This window comes from Puma concolor, chromosome B1, assembly GCF_028749965.1.
Source record: "Puma concolor isolate L17-30 chromosome B1, mPumCon1.1.hap2, whole genome shotgun sequence".
Taxonomy (NCBI): Eukaryota; Metazoa; Chordata; class Mammalia; order Carnivora; family Felidae; genus Puma; species Puma concolor.
Window position 1 is genome coordinate 174,392,888 of NC_141670.1, and position 19,720 is coordinate 174,412,607.

Sequence of the window (19,720 nt, forward strand, 5' to 3'; positions counted from 1 at the left end):
GCTGAACAGAGAGTGGCAGAGGCACATTCAACTCTGGCAGTTTAGCTCTAGGCCCTGTGCTGTTTCTTTTGTTTTCTTTTTTTTTAATAAAATTTTTAAGTTTATTTATTTTGAGAAAGGGCGCAAGCAGGGGAGGAGCAGAGAGGGAGAGAGAGAGAGAGAGAGAGAGAGAGAGAGACTCCCAAGCAGGTCTTGCACTGCCAGTGCGGAGCCCAATGTGGGGCTTGAACCCACTAACTGTGAGATTATGACCTGAGCGGAAACCAAGAGTCAGTCACTTGACCAACTGAGCCACCCAGGTGCCCTTGCCTTGTACTATTTCTTTAGTGCCCTGTTCTGTTCTGCTGCTGCCAGTTGGTCTCCTTCAAGCACCTTTAAAAACACTATATTTGTGGGGCACCTGGGTGGCGCAGTCAGTTAAGCGTCCGACTTCAGCCAGGTCACGATCTCGCCGTCTGGGAGTTCGAGCCCCGCGTCAGGCTCTGGGCTGATGCCTCAGATTCTGTGTCTCCCTCTCTCTCTGCTCCTCCCCCGTTCATGCTCTGTCTCTCTCTGTCCCAAAAATAAATAAACGTTGAAAAAAAAATTAAAAACACTATATTTGTGATCAAGGGAACATTAGGAGGATAGAAGAAAGCAATGAAGGAGAGACTCTTCACTGTGTTTGTACAGTTTAAAACTGTAAATGTACTACCTAATCAAATAACCTTAAAAATAAAACTCGGAAGGCACCTGGCTGGCTCAGTTCATGATATTGCAGTTCATGAGTTCGAGCCCCTCATTGGGCTTTGTGCTGACAGCTCAGAACCTGAAGCCTGCTTTGGATTCTGTGTCTCCCTCTCTCTCTGCCCCTCCCCCGTTCATGCTCTGCCTCTCTCTGTCTCAAAATTAAATAAACATTAAAAAAATTTTAAAGAAAAAAACCTCTGCATACAACTCTTGATCTTGGGGTTGTGAGTTCAAGCCCCTCGTTGGGTACAGAGATTACTTAAGTAAAACTTTAAAAAGATAAAACTTTGTAAGCTACTTCAAAGGCATTAGAAGCAGTAAAATTATACACAATATGTAGTACAGACTTTTTTCACTGAAGAAGAAAATTTTTGAGTATACTATTAAATAATTTGAAAAGAAAAGATATTATGTTTAGCTTTCCCATAATTCTTTTCAAAAAATGTTTATTTATTTTGAGAGAGAGAGAGAGAGCACGCGCGAGCAGGTGGAGAAGGGGCGGAGAGGGAGAGAATCCCAAGCAGGCTCGTACTGTCAGCACAGAGCCCCACTTGGGGCTTGATCTCATGAATTGTGAGATCATGACCTGAGCCAAAATCAAGAGTGGGACGCTGAACCAAATGAGCCACCCAGGTGCCCCTAGCTCTTCAGTAATCCTAATAAGACTTTCTTTTGTTCTTAATTCTTTGATTTCTAAATTGGTAGATTTTTTTCTCATCAGCATATAAAAAATAAATAAAAATAGAAAAAACTTGTATGTCTCCTAAGGCAAAATGGCTACAACAACAATTCAGTGCTTTTTTTTACTATTGCCTCATCAGTGCTTATGTAAATTTTGATTGTTTAACTCTTAGGCTGTACCAGTATAAAGAATATAAATCTGATTTTCATTCATTTTATTGTCTATCTATAGTGTGGACTTTAAAAGCAAATGATTATATCTCCGGTTGTATTATAGGAGTGTTTTAAATAATACATTATAAGCTGCATTTACGTTTAAGGTTGATAAGACTGCAGTACAAAGAGTGCCCATTTTGGGGTGCTCATGACAAAGCTTTGCTTATTCACTTGGCAGGTGTACTTCTAGTGACTTAATTACATCATTGAGTTACACACAGGTTCATAACACAGTTGTACTTTGCTAAGTGTGTTTATGTCTCTATTTGTCTCCACAGTGTTCAGAAACATTAATAAAAGGAGGCATTTTCTGACATTACAATCTATTTCTTTCATAATTAATGCTTTACTCATTAAATACTGGTTGGTAAGACTTCTTTTAAAGAAGTGGATAAAAATATATATACAGTGAGTTTCTTTCATTTAAAATCAGTTCTTTTCATCAAGTTATGCTATGTTGCATTACTTGATTTAATATGGAAACATGCTTAGTGATAAGTATGGATTTTTCTTGATATGGTAGAATACTACTACATGTGTAGAAAGATGCCAGCACAAAATTGTAATCTCATTATAAATCAGTCATTTTTTAAAGTTGTGTGGTATTTTTTTGTGTGTGCCCTTGTGGAGTTAGTATTCTTTAAAAAAAAAAAAAAAAGGCATTTCCTTACAACAACTGTATTTAGTTGTGTTTTTTGTTTTTTGTTTTTTTTTTAATGACTACTATTTCCTTACAACAATAAAAACAGCCTGCAGGGGGCTTTTTCCATTCCCATTGAAGCCATTTGTAGAATTATTCTGGTTTCACCCTATTCTGCTTCCTTGATACCTCCTTCTTTCTCTGTTCTCCTTGACTGGCTGTCTCTTGGCATAAAATTTCTTCTATTAATGATAGGAGTTCCAGAAAGAGAGAACAGATAGATTTAGTAATGTGAACTTGGATCATGTTTTGTGTTTTTCCTGCTCTCTGTTGTAACCTAAGATTTGAAATAAGATAATCCCTTTTTTGGTTTGTTGAGCTTTGTATTTCACATCTAAACAGTGTAACTGAAACCTCTAAAATTTTAATTTACTTAAAGTTGTATTTGTATTACAGTATTGTAAGCATGTGATCTGGGAGATCTTTGGTCAGAGTCCTCATTATAGGCCTGAAGGCCCTGTAAATTGTGGCTAATGTTCACTGCACTTAAATAAGTTACATTAAGATTGATTGGTTTTTTTCCTGGAAGAAAAATGTGTGTGCCTGAAAAATTTCTTGAGAAACCTGTCTACCTAGCAAATATATCTACTGCTAGTATCTTTTTCTATTTATTTAAAAATTTTAATGTTTATTTATTTATTTTTGAGAGAGCATGCATAAGTGTGAAAGAGGGGCAGAGAGAGAACGGGAGAGAGAATCCAAGTAGGCTCCGCACTGTCAGCTCAACATGGGACTTGATCTCATGAGTCATGAGATAATGACCCAAGCCAAAATCAAGAGTATGACGCTTAACCAACTGAGCCACCCAGGCGCCTCTATTTATTTTAATTTTAATTTTAATTTTTGTAAAACACTTATTGAAATAATACATGAATATATTCTTTCAAAAAATAATCAGACATTTAAAAAAAAGTAAAAGTAGGGAAGTATATATCCCCAATTTAATAATAGTATTTAGCATCTTCCATGTGGTACAAAGCCTTTTTTAATCATCTGATTAACTTCTGGGTTTTATTTTAGTTAATAAAGGAAATTTTAGTCAATTTCTTACTTTCAAATCTTAATATTTTTTATCAATATCATCCAGGCACTGGAAGACTAGTTAGTCCTTCTGTGGTTAGAGGTATAATTCAGTTTACCAATTAGGAAATGAGGTTATATGGGAGTGCCTGGGTGACTCAGTTGGCTAAGCATCCGACTTCAGCTCAGGTCATGATCTCATGGTCTGTGGGTTCAAATCCCAGGTCGGGTTCTGTGCTGACAGCTCGGAGCCTGGAGCCTGCTTTGGATCCTGCCTCTCCCTTTCTCTCTGCCCCCCTCCCCTGCTTGCATTCTGTCTCTCAAAATGAATAAATATTGAAAATAATAATAAAAAAAAGATAAAATAATGGTTGCATGTCCTTATGGCACACAATTCAAGCAGTATACTGTCAAAAGAGAAAATAAAAATCTCCCTATATTTTCCAATGCTTCATTGCTTCTTTACTGAATATAAGCTGTTAACATTTGTTTTATATTATTCCAGTTGTATGACCGCATAACAAATTACTCAAAAATTTAGTGGTATAAAACCTTTTATTAAGATGACAAACTCTGTGTCTGGAGTTCATACAGAGCATAGTGGAGATGACATGTGTGTTGCACAATGTCTGGGTTCTTAGCTGTAAGACTCAGAGGCTGGAAGCAGGAAGCATCTGGAGGCTCACTCACTCATTGTCTGGCAGCTGATACTGGTAGACTGAAACCCTACCTAGTACTCCCAGCCTACATATGACCTTTTCATATGGATGCTTGGCTTCCTCACAGTGTGGTGGCTTGCTTCCAAGGTTAAGTATCCATCTCAAGGGAGGATAGGGAAGGGGGAGAACCAGCCAGCAGCTGGATACTTTTTTTTTTTTTTAATTTCCTTAAGTAATCTCTACACCCAACATGGGTCTCTAACTCAACAACCCCAAGATCAAGAGTCACATGCTCTACTGCCTGAGCCAGCCAGGCACCCCAGCAGCTGGATACTTTTTATGACCTGGCCTAAGAAATTGCATACAGCCCTTTGATTATAGCAATCACAAGCCTGCTTAGGTTCAAGAGGAGAGGAAATATATTCCATCCTTTTTTTTTTTCAATTGAGGTATATTTGACATTATATTAATTTCAGGTATACAACAAAATGATTTGATACTTACATATTACTAAATGATCACCACAGTAAGTCTGGTTAACATCCAACATCATACATAGTTACAAAGAAATTTTTCATCTTGTGATGAGGAATTTTAGGATCTACCCTCTTAGCAACTTTCAAATCTGCAATATAGTGTTGTTAACTATAGTCACCATGTTTTACATTACATCCCCATGGCTTATTTTATAACTAGAATTTTGTACCTTTTGACCTCCTTCACCCATTTTGCCCACCCTCTACCACCCATCTTTGGTAACCACCTATCTATTCTCTGTATTTATTAGCTTGGTTTGTTGTTTTAAATTAAATGTATAAGGCAGATTATTGTCTTTCTCTGACTTACTTCACTTAGCTTATGTCCTCAAGGTCCATCTGGATTGCCACAAATGGCAAGATTTCATTCTTTTTATGTCTCTGTATACACACACACACACACACACACACACACACCATCATCTTTATCCATTCATCCATCAGTGGACACTTAGGTTGTTTTCATATCTTGGCTACTGAAAATAATGCTGCAGTGCACATGGGTGTGCATATATCTTTTCAAATTAGTGTTTTCATTTTCTTCAGATAAATACCCAAAAGTGGAATTGCTGGATCATGTACTGGTAATTCTGGTCTTAATTTTTTTTTTTTTTTTTTGAGAAACCTTATACTTTTTTCCATAGTGGCTGCACCAATTTACATTCCCACCAATAGTGCACAAGGGTTTCCTTTTCTCCACATCTTCACTAATGCTTGTTATTTCTTGTCTTGTGCTGCTGTTTATAAGCTACCCTGTCTGTAGTATTGTTTTAGAAAAGTAAACTGAGACATTTGCTAACATGAAAAGATATACAAAGTGTGTTAATCAACTCTTTATGTTATCAGTAAGGCTTTCGGTCTACAGTAGTCTCCTGTAGTCAAAACTTATATATGGATTTTTGACTATGCAAGGGGGTCAATGTCCCTACCACTGTGTTGTTCAGGGATCAACTATTTTACAAATATCAATGTCTGGAATATAGTAACCAGAATGCTAACAAATAGTTATCATCATATGGTGGGATGTTGTCGATTTTGATCACTGCTCTAAGAACTACTAGAACATTCCTGAGCTACTGAGCTCCATTAGAACGTAGGAAATGTTGTGTTTTGGGTTTTTTGTTTGTTCTTTTAATGGGGCTTTGTTTATGTTTCTTTCTTATTTTATTTTTTAATTAAAAATTTTTTTAATGTTTATTTATTTTTGAGAAAGAGAGAGTGCACAAGTGGGACAGGGTTAGAGAAAGGGAGACCTAGAATCAGAAGCAGTCTCCAGGCTCTGAGCTGTCAGCACCAAGTCAGATGTAGGGCTCAAACCCACGAACCCATGAGATCATGCCCTGAGCTGAAATCAGACATTTAACTGATTGGGCCACCCAGGTGCCTCTCTTTTCTTTCTTAATAAATGTTTATTCATTTTTGAGAGAGAGAATGTGAGCAGGGGAGGGGCAGAGAGAGGGGGACAGAGGATCTGACACAGGCTCTGTGTTGACATCGGTGAGCCCAAGGCAGAGGGCTCAAACATACCAACCATGAGATCCTGGCCTTAGCTGAAGTTGATGCTCAACCAGCTGAGCCACCCAGGCACCCTTATATTGTTATTTTATGTGTTAGGCTCCCTACTACATCTTTGGATCCATAATATATACTTGCTGTTTTATGACTTTATTTCCCAAGCCGCATATTGGAACACCTGACCTAACACTGATGATTTGTGAGAATACTTTAAAATGGGAACACCTGTTTTTTTTTTCATCCTCTTTTTTCAATATCTTGCTCTCAAACTGGCAAGGAGTTTAGTTGTTGCAAATAATATACATATAATTCCTCTGAGCAGTTTAGGGAAAAAAATAGTCTCTTAAAATCTGAAAACCTTAGTTTGACAAAATGCACATGAAAATTACTCCTGGGATGCCTGGTCGCTCAGTCGGTTAAGTGTCTGACTCTTGGTTTTGGCTCAGGTCATGATCTCATGATTCTTGAGTTCGAGCCCCACATCCAGCTCTTTGCTGACAGTGGGGAGCCTGCTTGAGATTCTCTCTCTCCCTCTCTTTCTGCCCCTTCCTTATGCTCTATCTCTCTCAAAATAAATAAACTTTAACAAAAAATCACTCCTTAAATAGTTGTCAAAGAAATGAATATTTTTCTCTATTTTTGTTTTGAGGAAAGCCACAGGAATCTCACTGCTCAGAGACTTTCAAGTGAACCTTACGACCATGAGCTGTGTTAGAGGACATTGACCCAACCGTTTAGTCATTACTTTGAAAGTACTTTTTGTTGTTGGTTTTAGAATTTCATTTAAAAAAAAATAATAGTGATAAATTTGAGCATGCTTATTTACACAGTCAGCCCTGTTTAATATTAAAATGACTTTTTCCCACTTTCCTGCAAATTGCTGTGATCTAAAAACGTTATCCTGTAGACCATGAACTGGGATTTTTATATACATGTTTAATTTTTTATATGTTTAATTATATCATTTAATCCTCATAATGCCTTAAAGTTCATAATGTTAAGCAGTTAGTTAGGCATGAACAAGGTGGGATAAAGCAGATGCTGGCCATACACTCTGAGCCACCCCACCCAGGGTTAACAGCCACACCTTCAGAGCCACTCCAGGGCTAACAGAACAAGAAAGGCCTAGCCACAGAGCTGGCTCAAAAGCCACAAGGGAACTTCCAAGAGCTGAGGATGAATACAAAAGGTGCAAGCTGCCTTAAGATCACAGCAAAAACTCATTAGAAATTCATAAATAGACAATACATAAATAAATAACAGAATGCATCATGGCTGCGTGCATGCACAGAAGCCAAAATGTTATGTAACCATCAGCTGTCAATCAAAGCCAAAATTACATATAGAAAAAGCAAACTTAAAAGGATGCAGTTAGAAAGTCTTGGGGCCATTGCCACTCTTGCTCTGGCAGTGGCCCACTTTCTCTCTTGAAAATATAGTATACTTATCTACTCAGTAAACTCTATCTCTCCATTCTGGTCTTGGGTCTCCAACTCTGGGTGCATCTGGGACAAGATGCACCTTGGTATCTGGTCAACCGAGTGACCCAATAACATTAATAGGTCATATATATGTCTTTTATAGTTTGAAACTTTATGGAAAGTAACAGATAAAGAATTTGAACCCATATACCTCTGATTTTAAAGCTTCTCTTTTTAACCACTGTTCTGTTTACCAGTACACAGGCAGCTACTGTCCATGGGAAAGAACATGACTTCCAATATATGTGAGGTTCTTGAGCAGACATAAAAAAAATAGCAGTACGTTCTAGTTCAGGTATTGTCTTAACTCGGGTGGCTAAAGCAAAATACCACGGATAGGTGGCTTAAACATCAAACATTTATTTCTCCCAGTTCTGGAGTCTGGAAAGTCCAAGATCAAGTACAGGTAGACTTGGTGTCTGGTGATGGTTTTCTACTTGGTTTGCGGACAGCTGCCTTCTTGCTGTATCTTCAACATGGTACAGAGGGAATAAGGACTCTAGTCTCTTCTTAATATAAAGGCACTAATCCATCGTGGGGGCTTTCCCCTTATGACCTCGTTTAAATCTGTTTACCTCCCAAAGGCCCCGCTTCCAAAAACCATCACATTGGGGATTTAGGGCTTCAACAAGTGAAGTTGGGACACATTCAGTCTATAGTAGGTACATTTTGGTAACTCCAGAGAGAGACTTTCTTTTCTTTATAATTCTTTTCAGTGAATTTCTCCAAAGTAAGTTTTCTCAAAAAGATCCATTTATCTGCTTTTGTCATTAGAATTGTCTCTTTGAGAAGATGTGGTATAGTATTACTTGGCAATCAAAAAGAATGAAATCTTGCCATTTGCAACTATGTGGATGGAACTGGAGGGTATTATGCTAAGCGAAATTAGTCAGAAAGACAAAAATCACATGACTTCACTCATATGAGGACTTTAAGAGACAAAATAGATGAACATAAGGGAAGGGAAACAAAAATAATATAAAAACAGGGAGGGGGACAAAACAGAAGAGACTCATAAATATGGAGAAGAAACTGAGGGTTACTGGAGGGCAGACGGGCTAAATGGGTAAGGGGCACTAAGGAATCTACTCCTGAAATCATTGTTGCACTGTCTGCTAATTTGGATGTAAATTTTTTTTTAATTTTTTAAAAAGGGGGATTAAAAAAAAAAAAAAAAAGAATTGTCTCTCTGATCTACATTTTTCCCAGAGACCTCTGACAGCCAAGGTTTCTGTTAGGCTTCCTGGGTATCATAACAGACTATTTTATATTCATCAATTTCCCTAATGTGAAATCTCTTGGCCAGGTCTCTTTTATTCTTTCAGTCTTTTTAAATCTGTGTTTTCTGCCTTTTTCCCTAATGAGTAAACACATTTATTATACTCATGTTATGCTGTCTCTGTGATTTTGAAGCAGGCTAACTTCAAAAACTTTCCATGACCATCCTGGTTAGATGGAGAGATTTAAATCTACTTTTAGTTATTTTCTGGGATCCCAGGATCAGTGTTAACATGAAATTTACCTGGACAACAATTGTTGGCTATAGATAGTCCACATGTGGTTCTTCCCCTTGCCTCCACCGTAATACAGAAAATATTTGAAGCTTATGACTCCATCCTGTAGATCCTGTCATTTGTTTCCTTCACATATTATCCTTGGTTTTCTTCTAATTATATTTGTTTTTGCAAATAGTTTCCTATTGGAATAGCCAAAATTAGCATCAATAGTACCACTGTATTCTCCAAATAAGTCAAGAGAAAACTAAGGTGTAAATTAGGCCTTTGTTTAAACAGTTCCATCAAAACAGTGAGATTCTCTTGTATTTAAATGCATGGCTTTTTTAAAGTGTGTATTTATTTATTTTGAGGAAGAAAGAGAAAGAAAGTGTGTGCCTGTACATGAACACGGAAGGCGCAGAGAAGAGAGGAGAGAGAGAATCCCAAATAAGCTGCATGCTGTCAGCATGGAGCCCGACTTGGGTCTTGATCTCACCACTGTGAGATCATGACTTGATCCGAAACCAAGAGCCAGATGCTTAACCAACTGGGGCCACCCAGGTGCCCTTAAATAGTGGTTTTTTAATTCTTTAAAGACTGTAATTTACTCATCATAAGTGTTTGAATCTGAATACTGAAAATATATTCCAAAACACTGGTTTGGAAAAAACACGTAGTCCTGATCATGATACTTTGGCACCTCATTATTCAGAGCCTGCAGCATTGCCTGTTTGTGAACGTGAAGAATGTAGCCAGGAACTCAAAGAAGACCTGCCAGAAGAGCAGAGTCCAACCACAGCTCTTGGTGGAATGTCCCAAATATTCACTGCAGCTTGGACTAGAGTTGAAGTGCTGCACTCAGCCAGGCTTCCAATGAATAAATTCTTCTCATTCTTGGTTGCGGGGAGGGGAGGGGCGGGCGGGGGGGGGGGGGGGCAGTGCATGCACATGCCCGTAGGCACTCAGTTTTAATTTTCTTAAAGCTGAAAGAGCTCCTGTCTGCTTAGCATGAGCCAAAGGATTTATCATTTCCTGTTGAAAATCATTTGACTCCCACTCTTCTGGCTGCCCTTACCTAGAAAAAACCACTTATTATGAACCAACACAGCTTCCACATTAAACTGACATAATTTCTCTTTTTACCAGTTATATGTGAATTAGTTAATTTTCTAGAAACTTATATAGCAGGACAAATTGTACATTACCATTTTTTGTCATAGTCCCAAAGGGAAGCCTACTCTTTCTTCCCCTGGCACTTAAAGGAAGAGCTCTCTCTCTCTCTCTTCTTAATGTTTGTTTATTTTTGAGAGAGAGAAAGAGAAAGAGAGCATGAGTGGGAAAGGAGCAGGAAGAGAGGGAGGCACAGAATCTGAAGCAGGCTCCAGATGTCAGCACAAAGCCCTACGTGGGGCTCGAACCCATGAACCATAAGATCATGACCTGAGCTGAAGTCGGATGCTTAACTGACTGACCCACCCTGGTGCCCCTCCCTCCCTCCCTCCCTCTCTCTCTCTCTCTCAATCTCTCTCTCTCTCTCTCTCTCTCTCTCTCTCTCTCTTTCTCTTTCTCTCTCTCTCTCTCTCTCTCTCTCTCTCTCTCTCTCTTTCTCTCTCTCTAAAGTGATCTCTGTGCCCAAGGTGGGGTTCTAACTCAGGATCAAGAGACACATGCTCATCAATTAAGCCAGCCAGGTATCCCAAGAGAGATCTCTTTCAGTGTAGAAGGAAAACATTGGCTATGTTGGTCTTAGAGCTACTTAATAACTACACATATGGTTATTTTCACTTTAGTCAGATTTTGCTTCAGTTCAATTATACAGTACATCAACTCATGGGAGTATTTTGTAACAATTCAGAATTGTGCTTGAGAGAATGTAATGATATGTTGTTAACTATAAAATTATGATACAAAATTTTGTACATTGTAAAGTAGAATGGAATTGTGTTAAGGATTTAGATTTTGGAGTTAGTACTGGATAATCAAGTTAGCTAACCTCTCCCAAACTCAAGTTTCATCCATTAGTAAAGTAGCAATAATAGAACCTGTCTCCAGCTCTTGGTTGAGAATTAAATAACAAGTTAAAGTTCTTACTACAGTACCTACCACATACAAGTTTCCAGTGTTTGTGATTATAATAAATTATTTAAGTTATAATAAGTCACTTTTTAAAGTAATACAATTTTAAAAGTAATATAATTTTTATTTAAATATGTCCCAAATATTATAAAATGAGAAAGTACTCCCAATTCCACAATGATAAACCATATGGGTATCTGTTATATATTGCTATGTCTCAGAATTGGAGGCAGTCAGACAAATGACATCAGTAGCATACTGTGATGATTTGAGCATACAGAGAGAGCATTTGGTCCTGGGGTTAAATACAACAGCTAAGTAACATGGCTCTTATGCCCCAGCCGCAAGTGACTTTGTGGTTCTTCATCACTATCTCACAGGAGCCTGTTCACCTAAGGCCCTTTCCTAGTTGTTTATTCTGCCTGGAATGCTCAATCCCTTGATCTTTACTGTCCCGTAGATAGCCCCTTAAGTGTTATTGCCTCTCTCTGCCTGATTTAGATATAATGCCATCCTGTTTTTGTTCTCTGCATGGCTCTCTGAAATTTTTTATAATATATATATTTTTAATTTTTTTAACGTTTATTTATTTTTGAGAGAGAGACAGAGTGCAAGTGGGGGAGGGACAGAGAGAGAGGGAGACACAGAATTTGAAGCAGGCTCCAGGCTCTGAGCTGTCAGTGCAGAGCCTGACATGGGGCTCGAAGCCACCAACTGTGAGATCATGACCTGAGATGAAGTCGGATGCTTAACCGACTGAGCCACCCAGGCGCCCCATAATATATTTGTTAATCGTCTGATTTCCCCCCACAAGACTGTATGATCCATAAAAGTAGAAACTTTGTCTTTTTCATACTATATCCTCAGTACCTAGATCTGTACTTGGCACATAGTAGGCATTTAATAAGTATATTGAATGAATAAGTGAACAAATGATTGTTGCATTATTATTATTATATAGATGTAATTCATGAGCATCTCACATTTCTACATGAACATTTTAAAAACATGTTTGTTTATTTTTGAGAAAGAGTGTGGGGGAGGGGCAGAGAGAGAGAGAGGAAGAGAGAGAATCCTAAGCAGGCTCTTTCCTGTCAGCACAGAGCCTGACATGGGACTCAGTCTCACAAACCGTGAGATCTTGACCTGAACTGAAATCAAAAGTTGGATGCTTAACCTACTGAGCCACCCAGGTGCCCTCTAAATGAACATTCTTATATGGCTACAGAGAAATATTTGTTTTTTCTCTTATTCCATGTGTGTTTCCTAGTAAGTTCAATGATTTAAGAGCACAATAGTAAATATTTTAGGCTCGATGACTCTATAATTATAACCTCAGCTGTTGTAGTGAAAGCAGCCATAGACAATATATAAATGAATGCGTGTGGCTATGTTTCAGTTAAACTGCAAGCATACCTCATTTTATTGCACTTTCTTGCACTTCATACATACTGCATTTTCTACAAATTGAGGGTTTGTAGCAACCCTGCATTGATCGAAGTCTTACCAGTACCATTTTTCTATCAGCATTTGCTTGCTTCATGTCTCTGTGTCACATTTTGGCAATTCTTGCAATATTTCAAGCTTTATCATTATTATTTATTATGGTGATCTGTGATGAGTGGTCTTTGATATTACTGTTGTAATTGGTTTGGGGGTACCATGAACTTCATCCATATAGTATGGCAAACTTAATCCATAAATGTTGTATGTGTTCTGACTGTTCCACTGGCTGGCTATCTATCCCGCCCCGCCCCCCATCTCTCTCCCTGTCCTCAGTACTCCTTATTCCCTGAGACATAAAAGCATTAAAATTGGGTCAGTAATAGCCCTGTGATGGTCTCTTAAGTGTTCAAGTGAAAGGAAGAGTCCCACATCTCTTACTTTAAATCAAAAACTATTAATGATTAAGCTCAGTGAGAAAGGCATGTCAAAAACCAAGATAGACTGAAAGCTAGGTCTCTTGGGCCAGTTAGGCAAGCTGTGAATGCAAAGGAAAAATTCTTGAAAGAAAATTAAAAGTTCTACTCCAGTGAACACATGAATGATAAGAGAGCAAAACAGCCTTACTGCTGATAATGGAAAAAGTTTGAGTGGTCTGGATAGAAGACCAAACCAGCTACCACCTTCCCTTAAGCAAAAGCCTAATCCAGAGCAAGAAGATCCTAACTCTCTTCAATTCCATGAAGGCTGAGAGAGGTGAGGAAGCTACAGAAGAAAGGTTTGAAGCTAACAAGAGGTTGATTCATGAGTTTTAAGGAAAGAGGTTATTTCTATAACAAAGTGCAAGGTGAAGTGGCAAGTGCTGATTTGGATGCTGCAGCAAGTTACCCAGAAGATCTAGCTGAGATAGTTCATTAAGGTAACCACACTGAACAGTAGATTTTCAGTGTAGATGAAACAGCCTTCTATTGGAAGAAGATACCATTTAGGACTTTCTTAGCCAGAGAAGTCAATGCCTGGCTTCAAGGGACACGTTGACTGTCTTATTCGAGGCTAATGCAGGGACTGACTTTAAGTTGCAGCCAGTGCTCATGCTCATTTACTGTTCCCCAAATCCTAGGACTCTTAAGAATTATGCTAAATCTATTCTGCTGGTGCTCTGTTGGAACAACAAAGCTTCCATGACATCACGTCTGCAACATGGTTTACTGAATATTTTAAACCCACCACTAAGACCTATTGCTCAGGAAAGAAGATTCCTTTCAAAATATTACTGCTCATTGACGGTGGACCTGGTCACTCAAGAGCTGTGATGGTGATGAATGTTGTTTTCATGCCTGCTACAACATCTGTTCTGCAGCCCCGTGGATCAAGGAATCATTTTAACGTTCCAGTCTTATTACTTAAAAAATACATTTCATCAGGCTAGAGCTGCCTCAGGTAGTGATTCTTCTGATGGATCTGGGCAAAATGAATTGAATGTGTTCTCTATATCCATGAGCTCTGCTTGTTTTTTGTTTTTAGATTCCGCATATAAGTGAGATCATACGCTATTTTTCTTTTTCTTTTTTTTTAAAGTTTATTTATTTTGAGAGAGAGAGAGTGCGCGTGCGTGCATGCAGGTGGTGGGGGGTGAGGAGGGCAGAGAGAAAGAGGGAGAGCGAGAATCCCAAGCAGGCTCCACACTGTCAGCACAGAGCCCTGTCAGCAGGGGCTCGATCTCGTGAACCATAAGATCACTATCTGAGCCGAAATCAAGAGTCAGACACTTAACTGCTTAACTAACTGAGCCACCCAGGTGCCCCTTTATCTTTTTCTTTGTGACTTCTTTCACTTAGCACAATTCCCTCTGGGTCCATCCCTGTTGTTGCAAATGGCAAGATTTCATTTTTTTAGTGGCTGAATAATATTTCATTGTATATATATTTGCAACATTGTCCTTATCCATTCATCCATTCCTGGGCATCTAGATTGCTTCCATGTCTTGGCTATTGTAAATAAGGCTGCAGTGAAATGGGGGGGCGGTGCATATATTTTCAAATAAGTGTTTTCATTTTCTATGGATAAATACCCAGAAGTGTAATTGCTGAATCATATGATGATTCTATTTTTAATTTTTTGCGGAACTTTCATACTGTTTTCCATAGTGGCTGCACCAATTTACATTCCTACCAATAATGCCCAAGAGTTCCCTTTTCTCAACATCCTCACCAACACTTGTTGTTTTTGTCTTTTTGATAATAGCCATAGAATGTATAATTTTTAAAGAGGTTTTTGATAGATCCCTTTCTTATTTAGGGTTAAGATCTGTCTTCCCATTTTAATTCAAGTAGGACTACTTTTAGAGGTATATACCAAAGCACGCCTGATCGTCTTAGAGAACGGTTTATAAAACGATTTGTTTAGTTGTTAATTCCAATAATTGTTTAGATGAGGTCCTAATTGGTATGGCACAGTAGTAATAATAGCTAACGTTCCTTGGTTTCTTACTACAGTTCACTTGCATTATCTATTTTAATCCTCACTAGTACTCAAATATAGGTACTATTATCCCCATTTTACCAGGTGAGGAAACTAAAGTTTAGAAGTGTTCAAAGACCTTGACCAAGGTCTTTGAAACTCTAGAAGTTTGCAGATCCAGACTTTAAATCCAGGTCTTTTCTGCAGAGCTCTCATACTTAACCAGCTAAGCACACCTGCTCTGTTGTTTTCCCAAGCAATTGCAAGTCATGAGTTACTGCTTTAATGGAGAGAGGGTGTCATTATAAAGTAACAAGGCTGAATTAAAAAGTTCCATGCTCCTCATTCTCTTTTACTATATGGCCATCTCTATTTTAAGATTCATCATGTCATTTCTAAACATCATAAAATTTCTCAGCATAGGGTGGACATTCATAAAAGGATGATGTATATTTATTGATAGTTTTTTCTTTTAAATTTTCTTTTTAAAAATAATAATCACATGGTCCCAAAATTGTGTAAAAAGATAAATATTGAAAACTTTAGTTTTCATCTCTGTCAGAGTCTACTCCTCCATTCCACCCCCAACCCCTGTGGTATCCATTTTTATTAGTTCCTTATAGCCATGGTTTATGCAGATCTAAGCAAAAAAGGGAAAGTATTTGTTCTTCCCTTTCAGAGATGCATTTTCTACAAATAGAATCTTTTTTTTTCTCTGCTTTGAATTTTCCATGAGAAAAAAATCTCATTAACAAAGTTTACTCTCTTTCTAGTAGTCTTCCTCTACAGTTTAGCGTTCTTCTTTGGGAAGTTTAATAATGTGAAGCAGTTTAGGTAGGTCACAGGTGATTTTTTTTTAATTCCTTAATATAAATGGGTGAATTGTGCTAGATCACAGTGTATTTGAAAATTATTTTGACTAGAAAAAATCCCCCAAAGCTCGACTGCTCCTTAGTGTAGTCTATGTTTGTATCTGATTCTGAAGGTACAATATATCTACTGCGGTAGCATTTGTTTAAAAAAAAAAAAAAAAAAAAAAAGATCTTTCTAATAAAGATTAACCACTTTTGGTTAAATCCAATGGCTAACTCTCCTTTCTTCTTATTCATTGTAGTTGAGGCAGTCCCAGTCCTACTGCACAGACACAGAATGTCTTCAAGAATGTAAGTAACGATGGCACAGGAAGAGCCTTGCATTGGGGCAGAATTAGAGGACAGATGACTGTGAATGTTGGAAATTGTATTTATGGTTTGTTGTTCAAGGAAATGGTTCTCAGTAATGTATTTCCTACTTAAATATTTCATTTTTTGACTTAAACATTTTTTTCTTCCTCAAAAACAAATTTTCATTGAAGAAAATTTTTAAATCATAGATAAGGAAAAACTTGCAGAATACTAAAAGATAACCATTATTGACAACTTGCTATAAAACCTTTCAGACCTTTTTCTTGGCAAATATATGTGTAACGTGCACTTCTGGCTGGTCACACTGGAACAGCAAGGCTGCTAGTGCAAACCCCTCACCCTTTCTCTACCATGTCTTTTTTGCATCCATTGACAGCTTTGGGAACTTTTGAATGGGGAGAGGAGCCCATTCTTTCCCAGGGTGTGGAGGCTTTGGGGCTTTGGCTCTGACATTAGCATTCTCTAGGGAGCAAAGGCAGTTGGGAAGTTTCTCAATATGGCTTTATGGGCAGTGGTGATGGTAAAGGAGAATCAGAAGAGAAAGATGGATCCTGCATTGTGAATATAGCTGATAGACTTGGTGGCTATTAGGTGAAGCACCTTTTTTACAACACACAAATAACTTGAGGGGTTCTAATACCTAACATTCAAGCCAGTTCTGTCTTAGCCATAATGATTTGACTGTAAGAATGGAAGTATGACATTAATAGGAAGGTGAAACCTGACACAATTAATTTCAGATACATTTGTGAAAATGGGATCACTTTGTGTGTATTGTTTTTCACCACTGTATTATAAACATATTAGTGTATATTTATCTTAAAAATAGTTACTGACTAAATAATGATACATTTTGGGAATACATCAGTGTTTAAGTGATTTCCTTTTATTGGAATCTTAGCCTGCTGATGTATTTTTTGCTATTATAAATAATAGTTGAACGGATATCCTTTATATGCATATTTTTAATTAAATTATTTTTTACCTTAAAATTTTATTTTTCATTTTACAGAGAGCGCTTGCAAGTTTGGGAGGGGGTTGAAGGGAGAGAGAGAGAGAGACAGAGACAGAGACAGAGAGACACGGAGGGAGGGAGGGAGGGAATGAATCTCAAGCAGGCTCCACACTGTCAGCACAGAGCCCAACAGAGGGCTTGATCCCATGACCCTGGGATCCTGACCTGAGCTGAAATCAAGAGTCAGACCCTCAACTGGATCAGCCACCCATGTGCCTCTGTTTTTTACCTTTTCCCTCTACTTCACCCATTTCTCCTACTCCTCAGCCCCCACCTCTGACAACCACCAATTGGATCTTTGTGTCTATGAGCTTATTTTGTTTTGTTAGATTTTACATATAAGTGAGATAATACAGTATTCATCTTTCTCTGTTTCCCTTATTTCACTTCCATCCATGTTGTCACAAATGGCAAGATTTCATTGTTTCTTATGGCTAAATAATATCCTATTGTGTGTGTATATATATATATATATATACACCATAAATTCTTTATCCATTCATTGTGGATGGACAATTAGATTGTTTCCATACCTTGGCTATTGTAAATAGTGCTGCATTGAACATGGGAGTGCATATATCTTTTTGAATTAATGTTTTTGTTTTCTTTGGGGAAAACCCAGAGGTGGAGTTGCTGGGTCATATAATGGTAGTTCTTGTTTAATTTTTTGAAGAACCTACATACTGTCTTCCATAGTGGCTATACCAATTTACATTCTGATCAACAGTGCACAGGGTTCTTTTTTCTCTACATCCTCACCAACATTAGTTATTTCTTACCTTTTTGGTAATAGGCTTTCTAACAGGTATGAGATGATATCTCATTGTGGTTTTGTTTGCAGGGTCCTGATGTTAGGTGTAGGCCATCTGTGTATTCTTTGGGAAAATGTCTATTCAGATCTTCTGATAACTTAAAAAAAATTTTTTTTAATGTTTATTTTTGAGAGAGAGGGAAACAGAGTACAAGCAGAGAGAGGGAGGGAGACACAGAATCTGAAGCAGGCTCCAGGCTCTGAGCTGTCAGAGCCCCGACGTGGGGCTCAAATCACAAACCATGAGATTATGACCTGAGCTGAAGTCACCCCAAATACTTTAGCTTTGTAATAGAATTTGAAATCAGGGATTGTGATGCCTTCAACTTTTTTCTTTTCTCAAGATTGCTTTGGGATCTTTTGTGGTTCTATACAAAGTTTAGGATTGTTTGTTATAGTTCTGTGAAATACGCCTTTGGAATTTTGATAGGAATTGAATTGAATATGTAATTGCTTTGAGTAGTATGGACATTTGAACAGTTATTCCAGTGTGTGGGCATGGAGTATCTTTTTATTTGTGTCTTCAATTTCTTTCATTTCAACACACAGCTCTTTCACCTCCTTGGTTAAATTTATTCCTAGGTGTTTTTTGATGCAATTATAAATGGGACTGTGTTCTTAATTTCTCTTTTTGCTAGCTTGTTATTAGTGTATAGAAACACAACAGGTTTTTGTGTTGATTTTATATGTTGCAATATTAGTGAATTTGTTTATTCTAACATCTTTTTGATGGAGTCTTTAGGGTTTTCTATACATAATGTCATCAGCTAATAGTGACACTTTTACTTCATTTTAAATTTGGTTGCCTTTTATTTCTTTTTCTTGCCTAATTGCTCTGGCTAGGATTTCTAATACTGTGTTGGATAAAAGTGGCCAGAGTGAACATCCTTGTTGTGTTCCTGGTTTTAGAGGAAAAGTTTTTCGGTTTCACAGTTAAATATGGTGTTAGCTTTGGGCTTTATTATGTTGAGGTACATTTTCACCTTGTTGAGAGTTTTTGTAATAAATGGATGTTTAATTTTGTCTAATGCATTTCCTGCATCTATTGAGATGATCATATGACTTTTATCCTTAATTTTGTTAATGTAATATATATCACATTGACTGATTTGTGATCCTTAGAGTAAATCCCACTTGATCATGATGTATGATCTTTTTAAAGTATTGTTGAATTCTATTTGCTAATGTTTTGAGGATTTTTACATCTGTGTGAATAAGGGACATTAGCCTGTACCTTTTTTTCTTGTGGTATCCTTGTTGGTTTTGGTACTAGGGTAATGTTGGCTTCATAAAATGAGTTTAGTAGAATTATCTCCTCTTCTGTTTTTGGATGAGTTTGAAAAGGATTAGTGTTAATTCTTTTTTAAATGTTTGGTAGAATTCACCAGTGAAGCTGTTTGGTCCTGGACTTTTGTTTGTTGGGAGGGTTTTGATTACTGATTCAGTCTCCTTACTAGTAATCAGTCTGCTCAGATTTTCTGTTTTATCATGATGCAGTCTTGGTAGGCTGTATGTTTCTAGGAGGTTATTCATTTCTTCTAGGTTGTCCAGTTTGTTGGTGTATGATTATTCATACTAATGTTATGATCCTTTATATTTTTATAGTATCAGTTGTAACATCTCTTTCATATCTGATTTTAGTTGAGTCCTTTCTCTCTTTTTTTGGTTAGTCTGACTAAGGTTTATCAATTTTGTTTA

At 37.5% G+C, this 19,720-nt stretch overlaps 1 protein-coding gene across 1 annotated transcript in view; it reads left to right on the top strand.

Moving 5' to 3' along the window:
* The window catches only part of SMIM14 (small integral membrane protein 14), an 81,828-nt gene that overhangs the window by 45,286 nt on the left and 16,822 nt on the right, over positions 1-19,720 (top strand). Inside the window, exon 3 of the mRNA XM_025921346.2 lies at positions 16,127-16,175. Coding sequence (XP_025777131.1) covers positions 16,127-16,175 — 49 coding nt within the window. The remainder of the gene's footprint in view (positions 1-16,126; positions 16,176-19,720) is intronic.